At 39.5% G+C, this 14,543-nt stretch overlaps 1 protein-coding gene across 8 annotated transcripts in view; it reads right to left on the minus strand.

Annotated features, from left to right (window-relative positions):
- ENOX1 (ecto-NOX disulfide-thiol exchanger 1) overlaps positions 1-14,543 on the minus strand; it is a 357,261-nt gene that overhangs the window by 95,508 nt on the left and 247,210 nt on the right. For all 8 annotated transcript variants that reach the window (XM_064714384.1, XM_064714364.1, XM_064714402.1 and 5 more), the window contains 2 exons: positions 5,299-5,472; positions 3,384-3,590 (listed from right to left, as the gene is read on the minus strand). In XM_064714384.1, the coding sequence (XP_064570454.1) occupies positions 3,384-3,590; positions 5,299-5,472 (381 nt within the window). The remainder of the gene's footprint in view (positions 1-3,383; positions 3,591-5,298; positions 5,473-14,543) is intronic.

Consider the following 14,543-nt stretch of genomic DNA (forward strand, 5'->3'; position numbering starts at 1 on the left):
ATAAAAATCAAACAGTATTTTCATATCACAGGTCTAGTTCAAACTCCATGGCTTGACTTACCTTTGAGTGTTGCTATACTGGACACCAGCCAATAGCTGAGGGCTAACTGGGGATCTAGATCAGAGTGTTAATGGTGATCAGAGAGAACTTAAAATGAAACAAGTAAATGGTACTGAAAGGAAACCCATGGGGGAAATATCAGCACAGGAAAAATGCACACATGGGCTTTTGGGGTATAAACAGGTCTGGCTCCAGACACCTGTTTGTCCCATATATTCAGCTCTGGGGCCATCAATATTTGCAGGAGTTACCAAATTTTCAGCCAAAAGATTAAAGTACATACAGTTTTGAGAAAGAGCTTTCTCATGGGCTGGTATGATGATTTTGGAAAGTCTTTTCTTTGGGAGATCAAAATACATCTTTAAAGGTTAAATGAAACCTAGCCTTCCTCAAGCTGACATTCTTATGATAGTCTTCTACCCATCTTCCAGTCTCCCTTTTCATACATGTTTACTTGGGAGTACAAAGGGAAAAAAAAACTCCAGTGATTAAACTGCTTGATGGATTTTGTAATCACTTGCTCTATTCTGATGATAAGCATGGGATAAATGCAAAACTTGATGAGATTAGATGGGATAGATAGATAAAACTGATTAGGTAGACAAAATTATCATTATACCAGAAATATCAAAAGCATGACTTTCCCCTAACATAACACACATATTATATTTGTATATCTCTTTTGTCTCTTACAGGGAAATAAAATGCCTCAAAAATAAGCTTTGTTCCCACTATTTCAGAATATATTATGTTTGAGAATGGAATAAAGACTGGTAAACCCCCCCACCCTGTATTTCAGCACAAGAAAAACATGCCCCTGCCTAGTGCCACCCCTCCCTGGGAGTGGTGGGGGACAGTCAGTGCTTCATGTGTCATCTGCATTGTTCAGCAGCCTTGGTAAAAAGAAGTGGAACTCGCCTACAGAGTGCTCCTGCATTCCTTTCTCATCCCTGTCAGTTGCACTGGCTCTTTCCCTTGTCGGGCTGGAGACAGTAGGTACAACACTTTGGAAGAATGAAGAGCTGTGGAGGAAAAAATGCACGGGAAGGGAGGCTGCAGAGCAGACATAAGAGGAAGCACAGGCAGCAGCATGACTGTGATGGAAGGAAACAGAAGAAGGAATGATGCACCAGGAACTTGGAATGAAATTTGCAAAAAATTCAGAATGAGGAAGCATGAGGAAAGGAATCTTTCACCTCCATTTCTACTAATGTCCTGTCTTCTGAGTGAGCACTCTGGTGCTGCTGAGAAGCATGAAACTGAGCTAGAGAACACTGGTTCTGGTCCAGGGTGACAGCCTGTATATTTCTGAGCTTTCCTTTGCTCTCTTTTTTGCCACTGTTTTCTTTATCATAATACAGTAATACCAGTTCCAACTGAATCTGGTGTGCCCCTCTTCTGTTCTGTCACTAGGGTCCCCTAAATAGAAGCTGGAAGCTGGTAAATGTGCTGCTTCTTGTGATGCCTCTAATCTGCTGCAATGATCTGCAGCATTTTGGAAGTAACATGAATAAACAAATAAATGAGAAGCATGGAAATCAGGAAGAGAGGATGGGGGAGGAGGGGCCGGAAGAACTGAAGTGAAAATTAAAAAATAAAAAAAAAGAAGAAAAATATGGGGTGGAGTAAAGATCTGGTATAAACCTGAAAATATAGCAATATTTCAAAGAAATCTTTACAAAGAACCCCATAAAACTCATTATTTTCTGTAGTACTTCAAACAGGTATTTAAAGCAAGCAGCCAAGTTAGGAAAATAAACCTCAGACAATCTAAAAACCCTAAGGAAAACCTTTGAGAAACAAAGGAGCTAGGTTTTTCTTGATGACATCCATCTTTCTTTCTTTCTTTCTTTCTTTCTTTCTTTCTTTCTTTCTTTCTTTCTTTCTTTCTTTTTCTTTCTTTCTTTCTTTCTTTCTTTCTTTCTTTCTTTCTTTCTTTCTTTCTTTCTTTCTTTCTTTCTTTCTTTCTTTCTTTCTTTCTTTCTTTCTTTTCTTTTCTTTTCTTTTCTTTTCTTTCTTTCCTCCCTCTCTCTCTCGTTCTTTCCTTTCTTTCTCTCTCTCTCTCTCGCCCTCCCTCTCTCTTTCTTTCTGTATTTCTCTTTCTTTCTCTCTCTTTCTCTCTATATAGTTGATGGTGATTTGAGAGACAGCTTGTTTCCAGCTGGGGAAGCTTCCTATGGACACCTACAGGATGTTGAGCTTCTGTCCTTATTGCTAAACAGAAGATGGTCAGGGTTGGAGCTCAGAGAAGAGTCCTGAGCTGTTAACTCTCTCCCAGGCTCAAAAGGATGGTCCCAGTGGGTGCTTTGAGGTCACCTAACAGAGTTTGTGTAAGTAAGCCAGTCTGGGCCAGCTTGTCTTGGCCAAGCAGCACTCCCTGGACCTTGTTTATTCAAGAACACACTGTAGATGGGCTGAAAGTGTTACACCACAACTGTCAGGCAAAACAGTGCTTTTGAGTCTCTCCAGGACCCAGAAAGATGGATGAACCAGCCTGTGGAGTGCAGACAAATACTACAGTGCATGGGAGCCAACTCAGTAAGGTAAAAAAGACTTGTTTAGCAAGTCAATCCTCAAATGACAGAAATTAACCTTAAGAGGACACTGACAGTCACAGAAGCCAAAAAATGTGAAAGCAGACTTGTTTTTCATCTTTTTTTCTTAATTTTTCCCCTGTGAATTAGAAACTGGGGGAGGAGCGGGTTGTTTCCTTGGTTTTTTTGTCTGATTTTGGGGTTTTTTTTTTGTCTGTTCCTTTGTTGGAAAACAAGGAGATTCTGAAATTTTACACCCTGTAATTTCTGCAGCACTCATTGTTATGGGAGGCAACAGACACAGCCTACAGATGGGGCTCAGAATCTAACCCATGCAGTAGCTGAATACATGCATGCATAAAGACAGACTTTATTCAGGCTGCACCACAAATCTATAAAAATATGCCAGTGAAATTGCCAGCCTATCAGAAAAATTGGCACTGGAAAACAGCAGAGTTCCTGGCCTGGTGCCCTCCTCTTTCCATAACCTGTGAGCAAAACTATATAAACCTGTGTAAATCAAAAATAAGATTGTTCTGTAGTGAATTTCAGGATCTGTTGCATTGTTGTGGCATGGCAGGAAATTGCTCCCAGGTAAGTAACATACAACACCATGCATGAGTCTTGGAAGACAGGGAGAAATAACAGAATTTCCCCTTGCCACTTCATGCTCCAGCCACTGAGTTCAAGAAAGACTTGCTGAGATAAAAGCTAAGAAAACAAGCAAGCATTAGCATCACAAAATACAAATGAGAAGCAAGAAAAATCCATTAAAGAATGTGAAGTACCAGAAAGGTAAATGGCTTTATCAACCATGAACTCCTCTGCAAAACGGATGTGACAAAAATTCTTCTTGCTTTTCCGAATTGCTGTTATATCTCCACACTGCTCAAAGACTTCCTGAATAATTTCCTCGGTTGCGTTTTCTGGTAATCCTCCAACAAACACTGTTTTACACCCAGGAGGTCTCTCTCTTGTTGAAGGTGGTGGAAGATCTAAGTCAAAACAGAGATCACATTGGAATACAAAATTTGTCTTTTGATCCATTGGCTCTACTCATCCCTTTAATCAGTTCTGGGCAGCAGCAGTTACCTGACACAGTATAGAGGCAGAAGAGAGGGACAAGAAAAATAATTGAATATTGCAGAGATTGCCCAAAATTGATTACTTGAATCTAAACCTTTTCAAGCTTCAGGTAGTACTTCAAACATTTATTCCTGCCACTGCAGGTTTGTCACCAGGACAGACAGTGTGGCTTAAAAGGGTCTTTCTCCTCCCTGTACAGCCACACAAAATGCAGAAAAATATTCTGTTCCAAAGCAGAGGCGCTTCTGCACCTGATTGGACCCTGAGCACAGATCTCAGGCTCCAGTGCAGTGCATTCAAAGCCTGAACTGCACCATCTCTGGCTCATACCCATCACTTGCCATGCTCACCATGTGTGTGGGCTGTGAGCAAGCCTATGCTGCGTACACCCTGTGCACTTGGACTGGACACCTTTCCCTGGTATTAGCATAATTTCATTTCTGTCTCAGTGTACAGGAGCACAGCAAACAGAAAAACAAAGTGGGAAACACAACAAAGTGACAGCATGATGAAAACACTCTGCCGGTTATCTGTTTTGTCTTGTTGCCAGATAATGGAGCAGACGGCAGCACAGGGGAAGGATAACCTCATTGTTTACAAGTGCTTGTGAGGTGGAGTAGCTAAAAATGCTACCTTCGTGTACACAGAGAGAGAATTTATACACATTTATATTGGAAAAACTATTAAATTTTTGAAAGCTGTATAAAAAATAAAAGCTATCATAACACTTCACCTTGTTTATAGACAGTGAAAGTAATTTTTTAAGAATGAATATCACTAATATTACTTATTTTTTTGCCCTTTAACACAGTAAAGGAGGTTGCAACCCTAAACTGTATATACATATACATACATACATACTCACATACATAACCAGTTTGATTAAACTGTGATCTGGATGCACTGCAAATCCAGAGCACCTGAATATTTGCTCAATGTTTTCATTTCACAGTGATATGGAAAGTCACTGGTATCATGAGCCAACACTCAAAATCAGAGTTTGTGCCTGAGCTGGTATCTGAGTGGAAAGAAATTTCCATTTGCACAGTCACATCAGGAACAGGAAGGAACCTGGTCCCTGCTTTCTAAAAGAAAAAGGAACTCATCTGCCATGCCGAACCTTTTGAAAAATGGCAGAAGAGAAGCTGTAGCCCCCTTTCTCTCCATGTCCCTCAAAAAGGGACTGTAGAGAGGCAGTTTGGGGTGCAAGGTACTGCACCCCTACAGTCCCTGTTCAGGGACACAAGCCTGGACTGGTCCCATCTAACTTCAGGCACCTGAAGGGGAGCACAGAGATGAACAGCACCATGTAAGCTTTATGTTTTGTGACATCCTGATCTACAGGAAAGACAGGTATAAACTATGAGAAGTGTAGATCTTTAGGCTGATACTTTTCTTTAAGTATTTTTCTCTTTTGTACAAGCTTCACAGTTTTTTATGTGACCTTACAGAGGTGAATAAGGATGCACTTATACCATACAATGCTTTACACACAGAATAGACCATAGGAGGAAAGACCACACATGCCTGTAATTATAAAGCATTACCGTTATTAGATAAAAAAATATTCATGCAATGTATTTAGGAAAATAACATTCTTTCTTCAGATGCACTTACTTGGGTTTGGAGGAAAGAGTGTGCAGCTTTTGCAGTGAATTATTTCTTTGACTACAGGCACATCTGTTGGTGGTGGTGGCGGCACTAACCCCATGCCTGGTATCATTGGGTTAATTGGAGTGATTCCAGTCATCATGCTCAGGCTTGGATCAAAGCCTGGTACACAGATTGAATCTGTAAGCATAGAACATAAAATCCTGGCTTATAAATCTTGAAACTACCTGTTAAAATTTTCTTGTTTGGACAGTTTCCCTTTAAGTCCATTGTCCTTGTTTGTTTCACAAGCACCACTGTAAGAATTAGGACAAGGGGAAAAGGAAAAATGGAAAAATGGAAAAGGCAGAGAAATAGGAAGAATAGAGGGAGAAGGAGAGAGAAAGGGAAAGGAAGAGGGGGAGGGGGATGAGGAGGAGGGAGCTGCATTCTCAGCGAAAAAAAAATAAACCACGCATAAAGAAGGGATGTTACATAATCTAAAATATTAACATGACTGAGTAAAATGTAGAACATTAACGTGTAAAACCATGCACCATGAATATCTGCTATTATCTGGAATGCAATTTTCTTTTCATAATGCTACTGTGGTGTTTATATTGCTTTCTGCCCAAAGCATAAAAAGAATATGATTTAACATTGATATGTCCTCTCCATCTAATTGTCAGACAGATTTATCACAACATAGCCTTCTCACATAAGCGACCTTGATTTACAAACAATATGGAGAAAGATCAATTTCTGGCTGCTTTATAGATGTCTAATTAGCCAAGACTTCTAACCATTTTACCCTGGAATATAAATTTACAGCTGCAGAGAAGGGAGTCTTTTTGAACCTTGGAATTAATTCCTTCTTGTCCTGTTATTTAATCGGATTAGTAGATTCACCTCAACACATATACCATTAACATATACCACTACAGCCTCATAAAGTAAGATGAATATTTGGCAAGCATTTCTCTTTCTCCTTCCTGATCTCCTTGCCAAGACTTCCATACGTATTACTTAAAGCTGAAAGATTTACCGGGGAGCACCAGTGCTTTAACACCAAGAATTGTAATAAGCAGATGTTTCAGAGGAATTGAGAGCCAACTTCTGAAATTCGCTTTCACAAAAAACAAGGCTTTGGGTTTCTTGAGGCAAAATGAATAAAATATTTTGAGAGACCGATCTCTTTGTTGGCATAACACTGCTGCTATTTGGCATCATCAATTATTTAAAAGAAGAGAGTTACTTTGGTGTTCTACACATTTTCTGCTGAGTTTTCTGGCTAGCAACTGGAAGGTATTTAATGATACGTGTAAACATGGGGTTTGGTAGCTCAGGAGCTTGTTTATTTTGAAGAAGCAAAGAGGGAAGAGGGAAACAACTTCTTCTCAAGCATTTTATACATACATATACACACACATATATAAAGGTGTATATATATGAGCTTTGAGCTAATTTTAAGAAGGCAGCATGATTAATGAAATGTGACCAGAGAGACACCAGTTTCTTCATCCTAAATCTGCATCTGAGAAGCTATGTGGCCCTGGGTCAGGCCTCTGACCTTTCTGTATCTTTGGTTCTGCATCTATAAAACAGGCACAGCACTACTGACTTACTGGCGAGTATTAGCTCACATTTTTATAGGACTTTGCAGGTGTAAAACGCTCTGTGGGGGCTGAAAATTAGCATTATTATTCCTGTGAAACATCCATAATCATATTCTCCAGGAAGGACAACTGAGGACTGAGAACTACTCTAAAGGAGCTCATATCTGTCTCAGCCGCACGCTCCCTGTTCTTCACGCACTGACTGTGAGCCTTCACCACCTTCAGGCAGTCCTGTACTACAAGCATAGCAAGTGCACAGTAAGCAAGGATTTGCTTTAGGCTTAGTGAAGACTAGTATTAATGAAAAGTTATGATATTACATTACTTTTTTTAATAAGTGGGTTTTTGAAAAAGGATTTGCTCTGGGTGTGATGCTTTTTTTCCCAGTATCGATATGTATGCATTGCTTTTCAGATTTAGCTTTGAAACTTGGAGGCTGTCATTTATTCTGCAAGATGCACTGGTGGCCATATATTAAATATTCATGGTGAATGCTGGGAAATGAAGTTAGAGGTGAAAGGGCAACACATAATTCAAAGATGTCCTTAGGCTATGCTAATAATCTTAATCTTAGTTTTACAAGTCAGGCTTCTGACAGTCACAGAAGACCACCCTGTGCAGCACTCTCTGGCTGTGGGTTAACCTCCATCTTTGTTACTCCCTGCTAAAACATCCCACAGAGCTCCATGGCATGCAAAGCAGGTCATCACACTAGCACACAACACACTGTGCCATACCAGTCCTCCCCTGGCACCAGGAGATGCCAAATGAGGCATTTTGTCCATTCCTCTGGACAAGTGTAGGGTCTGCTACAGTCCCAGCCAGGAATATTGAATGCAATATCCACAGTAGAGCTGCAGCATTCTGAAGCACAGGCACAAGATGATGGACAGAAGGCCAAGCTCTCCCTGTCCCATAAGTACCTTTCAGGCCCCATGCCATAGCCAAGGAAAAAGGTCATCATCTGTCAAGTGCTAACACAAGGTGTATTTAGCTTTTGCTATTCTGTCCTTAAGACAACCACCAGATACATTTCAGCTTTTCTCCAGGGCTAGTGACATGAAATAACTGCAAACTCTGCCCAAACCACAGGCACACGTTCTCACCCAGAGCAAAGACGGCAGGTTTCAATAAGCTACAGCTCTCTGAATTTTCCTCTGGCAGTGCTGCAGACACAGAGAAAAACAAATCTAAGGGAGATGGCCACAGGGAAACTCATGTCCACAAACACTGTGAATCTGGGCATGGGGAGGAGTTTTTAGGTTGCATGTTAATCAGAACAGGTTTGTGAATTAAGCAGAAGAAAATTATTTGCCACTAATTCCTGGCACATCCAAGTAGATGTGACTTTGTAAGTAACTTTGCCTGTGTTAAATAAGTACATGGCTTTGTCATCAGTTTCTTTTACAACTAGAATCAATCTACAGGAGCATGAGCAAAGTGCTGTGGTCCAGTCCAACACTCATGGAATGTCCTTCTAGGAGTGCCGGGACTCTGCCTTCAGAAGGTGATTGTGCTGAGGTATACTGAAGAGGACTCAGTCAATAATTCTTGAAATCTAATTCCACATCTTGCAGGCACTAATCCAAGCCCTGCTAAGGTCAATAGCAAGACTACTGAAGGCACGAACAGATATTAACCCTGACCAGGTTTAAATTCTCTGTCCTCCTGAATCAGTTGCTTCATTTTCCCAGTGTGTTAAACTGAGAATGAAATGCTTTCATCCATAGCATGAGCACTGAGAGGATGCACAGGCATCAACTCTCAAACATCCTGGAAAAGAAAATCATTCTCTGAAAACTAAAGCCTATTATTATGCATAGCAGTGATGGAAAATCCAGATGGATTTCCAAAGAATGAAGCTCTTGTTTGGAAACCAGAAGAGACTGGTGGTGCTTGCATCTCCAGAGAAGCTGATGCATGCCACCTGGATATTGCTGACAAACCATGACAAGAGACTATAGATGGAGGGTCCAGAGGAAATACTGGTCTGGACTCTGAGGTGCAGAGAAAAAAGAATTATAAAGTCACCGGAAAAGAAAGTCAATAAATTTGCCACATCTGTGATAGGATCTAGACGAACCCCAAGTTTAACTATATTAATGCTATTGAGTGGTGCAATAATAGAAGTTGGATATATAGCTCTTGTCTAGAAACAAGGGATGATCATCCATCAGCACCACCACTGCAGTCTGCTCCCCATCCTGGCAAAATGCCTGTTTGGAGCAGGGCCAGGACACCAAACTTAGCACTGGAGGCAACTCCTGTTGAACTAACTGGTGAGATTGTTGGTCTTCAGCATGAAAGAAAATGATAACAGTTATGCAAGGATTTCAAAAAATAGGAATCAGTCCTGCCCACGTATGATTTTTTTAACAGATTCCCTTAAAGATATTATTATATGTTTATTATATATTATTAAAGATATTTAATATGTTACACCAAACAAAAAGATATATTACATTTATAAGCAATGCACCTGAAGAGTTAAAAAAGCAATATTTTAGATTTTCAGTAATCATGGCATTCTTTTTAAAGGGATCTATTTATATTTATGCAGTTAGATAAGGGTTTATAAATTATAAAACCAATCCAGAAGAAGAGACAAAATTTTCAGTTAAAAATGTAAATAAGGAATTAATAAATGAAATCATTAAAATGGAAAGTAAACAGAGATCATAAAGAACTTTAAGAATGGAAAAGCACATGTTGATCAAGTTAGAGTCCTTGTGGATACTGTGCAAAAGGCTTGAACATTCACACATTTGCATAGGAAAATAAAAGTATTTAACATCAATATTTTGAAGAGAGAATATTTTGAAATGGAGAGGCCTAAATTAGGCAAAACAAGTTAATTCCTGTTTCATCTGATAAGAAATTGGCATGGTGGAGAACAATAAAAACCTCTGGAAAGCAAATATTTGGAATTGGCAGTCAGAGAGACAATAAAAAAAACCTTGAACACGTGGAGTAGTTTTTAAAGATTCTTTTTCTTTCAAGGGGAATAAAAGTACAAAACATTTCACAGGAAATGTCTGAATCTGAAAAGAAACAGAAGAACAATAAAATTTCTTTGATGAAAACTACATTCTAACACAGCAAGTAGTGTAAAACAATTGCTTTTATTAGGGTCCATTTTGGAAGGGGAGGAACAACTTTGTTTTCCATAAAAATAGCCACACAATCTTGTAGAGCCATCCTCCTTTCCTTCTTTGGCAGAGGTTGCTGTCTGAATAACCTTCTGTTTTTGCCACATTATTGCTGTGCTCAGGTAACGAGGATCTTTATTCCTGCCAGCTCTGCTTTTGGGTATTGCACTCCATTGCCAACACCAAGTTACCACCACACTTCCACCAGCCCTTGCCACAAGGTTTTAATCTACTCAATTTTTAAGGATATAATCCCCTCTAAGATTCATAGTATTAGCCCTTGGGTGTGTCTTTTTCTTTTTTTTTTTTTTTTTTTTTTGCCTGCAACTGCCAATTGTTTCTGTGGAGTTTCATGACAGCTGCCAAGTTGTATTTTTGTTGGATGCATAAGAACATCCACAAAACAGGGGTTTGTGAGCACAAACATGGAAGGTTTCCACCATGGACATCAACAGCCATGTGGCTCAGACCTCCTGGTCAAACACACAGAGAAATGGTGAGCAACGAAAACAATGATCTGAGCACAAAGCAACTAACAAAAATAATAAATGCTGAAATGGTTCCCATGGCCTGGGAGTGATAATTTTACACCTACAAAAATAGTCTGGTTTTTGCTAGGGAATGCCAGCATGAAGTGAAAGCACCAGGACAGTCCTGCCAGCAGCTGTCAGTAAATGCTTTAAGATGATTAGTAAAGTTTGTTTTCTGTGGAGGAAAAAAAAGATTTGGAGACCAGCTATTTGATCGTGCACTTCAGAAACATCATTGCTGAGTATTTTGAGACTGAATATTGAGTTGATTTCTAAAAGTTGAAATTAAAATTTTCCTGAAAAAGAGCACATCTAACAGAGAATCTGCCTCCCTAATAACAAATATATATATACATACATACATATATATATGTGTACATAAACATATATACTGTCACTAGAAAATAAATGGTTCCTATTTTTTTATTTGAAATAAAGAAAGTGCCTTTTTAGAGTAAGGAAGAGTTACTCTAAAACTTGTATTTTTATCTAAAATTCTCCCTCAAAACTCAGCAGTCTGCCAGTGCCTTTAATATCATCACAATTTAATATTTTCCCTAGGAGCAATTAAGAATGAATATTCAGCTGCCAGCCAGAGATCAAGGCTGGATCACTGTTTTCCCTGGTCATTCAATTCCTAACATCTTCTGGGTTTCACAAAGCTTTTGGTGGACGTGACTCGTTTGGTCAATATTTAGGGCTTATCAGCAATAATATAGGTCAATATTTAGGTCAATATTTAGATGCTCATCAGCACTTTTGAAGACATTTCCTTGACTGGTTTAGACATCATTAAATGTCTAGACTTGTCTATCTCTAAAACAGATGCTGGATTGTCTGTTAAACTTCTAAATACATAGCAATAAACAAAAGTGGGGTAAAAAACATCTGACAGCTCCTCCATTAGACCAGCTCAGCCATTATCATCCTGTCTCACAGCAAGGGCACCTGACTGTGTCCAGTAGCAGAAGCCTGGGGCACCAGAATAAGAAATAAGCAGGTAAATAGCAAAATATTCTTAGCTTACGTACACTGAGTACTTACATATCTTCAGTGAAGAGACCATAACTGAATAATGCTTTCTAGCATGCATTTATTCCACATAACTTGATTTGTACCTTTTTACTAAATCCTGCTATGTACCTACTTGTATTTTGAATCCATTGGAACGTGTTTTTATCTGTGGCTTTCACAGTGTGCTAGTGAGTAGAAACTGAGCTGGGAATTTTGCTTCCTTTTCTTTGCTAAAGCAAGGTATTTGGCAGATCCTAGAAGGCAGGTGCACCTTCTAGCTCTTCCATCCTGAGAAATCATGAATCCCTTGTTCACCTTATCCACAAGATTCCAGATTTCATTTCTGCTTTTATAGTTTGCCATGTGTTTGGCAAAGTGACCTTTGTCTCTGTGGAACTGCTACAAAAGAATATGGATATGGAACCTCTGATTTTGGTCCTTTTTAAAATCATGAGCAGGTAAGTGCAAGGGCAGAGATGTCTTTGTAGGTGCTTCTCTAGTGCTGAGTTGTTGAAGAATTGAGTGCTGAAGGCGTGGGCAGATGCCCCTACAGAGATGCCGCAGGAACACAGCCAAGGAAGGAGCGCAGGACTCCTGCAGGAACAGGAGTAAGGGGTGCAGGATCCATGTTTGTGTTTGTGTGTGTGTGTGTGTGCACCTGTGAAGGTGTGTGTCTGGAGGAGTGGAAAGGAGTTGGGAAGGGCCAGGAAATCAGCCTCTTGACCTCTGGCTTTCTCCAATGGCCAGGGGATCCCTGTTAACACCACTCAGCAAGAGCTACATTCTGTGAAACAGAGCCTGGTCTATAGCAAATGCAAGTCTCTAAGGAAGTTTTGACAAAACAGAGGGCGAGGGGGAATCCAGATGAATGTTTCTCATTAATAATCAATGAAGTTATAATTTATGTGAACTCTACAGTGTCTGCCAGACCCCCTTCATAAACAAAGCCCTTGTAGCATCATCAAAACACTTGCCACTTGAAAATTACATCTATGAGACATATATCACTGACAAAGCTTTAGGGCTGTATTATTGTACTTGCTTTTTTGAAGAAAGCACAGTGTCTGCACAGAAGAATAGTTTACAGCAGACAATCCCAAAACTTTAGATGCTGTTCTTCAGAGCTAGCTATGCTGTAGCTGAAAACACTAAAAGCAAATCTGTACTCCTCTTGATCCCTGCCCATAAAAATCACTTGACAAACACTATATTTAGAGCAATATACATGACAAAGACTAAATTAAAGAAAACCACCTTCTCTTTTTACAAGCAAATCATGGGGTGAATCCTGGTTCATCCTTTATTGCTGCAGCGCTTGGCACAACAGGACCTCAATCTTGTTTAGAGCTTCTAATGTAATGCAAATAATAGGAGAGAATAACAAATAACAATAACACAACAAAGCATTACCCCGATGGATGCCACTCTCCTCCAAAGATGCAATTTCAACCCTGTTGTGTTAAGAAATCTACAATGTTATTGTTATTTCTAATATTGTTTCTGCTTATGGATAGCCACCAGTGCCATTTTTACCTCAGAGAGGTTTCAGGCACTACCTGTCCATGGTGAATCTATTTAATTTCATCTTAGAGCATGTCTGCAAAAAACTACCTGACAGACAAGCCCTAGAGTGATCTGGAAAACTCAGGGCTTAATGTTGAGGGAATCTGATGATGGCTTGTCAGTTTTTAATGACTGACAGCTGCATGTGTAAGAAGCTAAGCCCGAAAAAAAGTGACTAATCTTAGTCTCCATCCACAATCAGCTTCTCTTCCATGTGGAAAACCCTATTGCTATTGCAGCAGAAACATGTGGGCATGAAAACTGAAATGGTAGAAAACAGAAAAATAGCAAAGGAGGGAAAATGTGAAGAGAAAAATCAAAATAAAGGCAGGGAAAGAGATGAAGGAGAGGGAAAGAGGAAAAGACAACAATATTGTCTAGACTGTCTGCATCCATACCTTATCCACAGGCTCTTTTGACCAGTGCTAGGATTTTGAAGGATTCATGAGTTTATAGCCCCTTGCAACATCCAGAGGACTGACCTTCCCAAAGCCTCTGCTGCTTCAGAACCTCTCCACAGAATAGGAATAATGGGCTTCTTCCACCTTTTCACCAATAAATCACTTCCTTGCATGGGGTCAGTCACAAGTCCATTGTGAAGAAAATAACAAAAATGCAAATTGTGCACAGTGCCACCTGGTCCCCAGTTAATGGCTCCTGAGCTGCAAAAATATAGGGCTGGCCAATATGCAAGATGCAATGTAATACATTGCCTATATGCTGTAAAATGTGCACAGCTGCTATTTCCTGACTTTCAAAAGTCTTTGTGCGCTCACTATTTCCTGCTCAGGACAATCCTCCCCTGTTCTGAGATTTTTCCCTAAATTTCTTCAATTTTGTGCTCATTGCAATGGGCTGTTTAGTAAGGTTAGCCTTAGCCAAACTAAGTAGCCTCTCCAAGCTCCAGTGGAAGCTGTTCAGTCTCTGCCAAATGAACCTCTTCCTAAAATAAAATGTCACCATGTTCTTTGAAAACAAGATCACCTTTCACTTCAAAGTCCTAGAAGATGAGAAAAGAAATAAATAAAACATGATTACACAGCCTAGGAACTGTTAATGGATTTTTTCCTTGCTTGATATCTAGGAAAGTGCTGTATTTCAGAAATTTGAGAGGCATTTGTACAGGCACAAAAAAAAAAAAAAGTTTATTGGAAGACACAAGCTCCAAAGATGTAAATGAATGCTGAAAAGAAATTGGAGAAATAGGAAAAATTTCATTTCCTAGGCTACGCTAATACTGAAATATGATACTTATAATAAATGAAACATAAAAAGCTTTCAGTGTGTAAAAGATGGTAAAATACCATCTTCTGGTTATTAATCTGACCTCAGAGAAAATGGGTGAAAAAAAAATGAAATTCAGACATTCCATTGGACATTTTCCAAATGAAAACAAAAGG

The sequence above is a fragment of the Zonotrichia leucophrys genome, chromosome 1 (assembly GCF_028769735.1).
Source record: "Zonotrichia leucophrys gambelii isolate GWCS_2022_RI chromosome 1, RI_Zleu_2.0, whole genome shotgun sequence".
NCBI classification, from domain to species: domain Eukaryota; kingdom Metazoa; phylum Chordata; class Aves; order Passeriformes; family Passerellidae; genus Zonotrichia; species Zonotrichia leucophrys.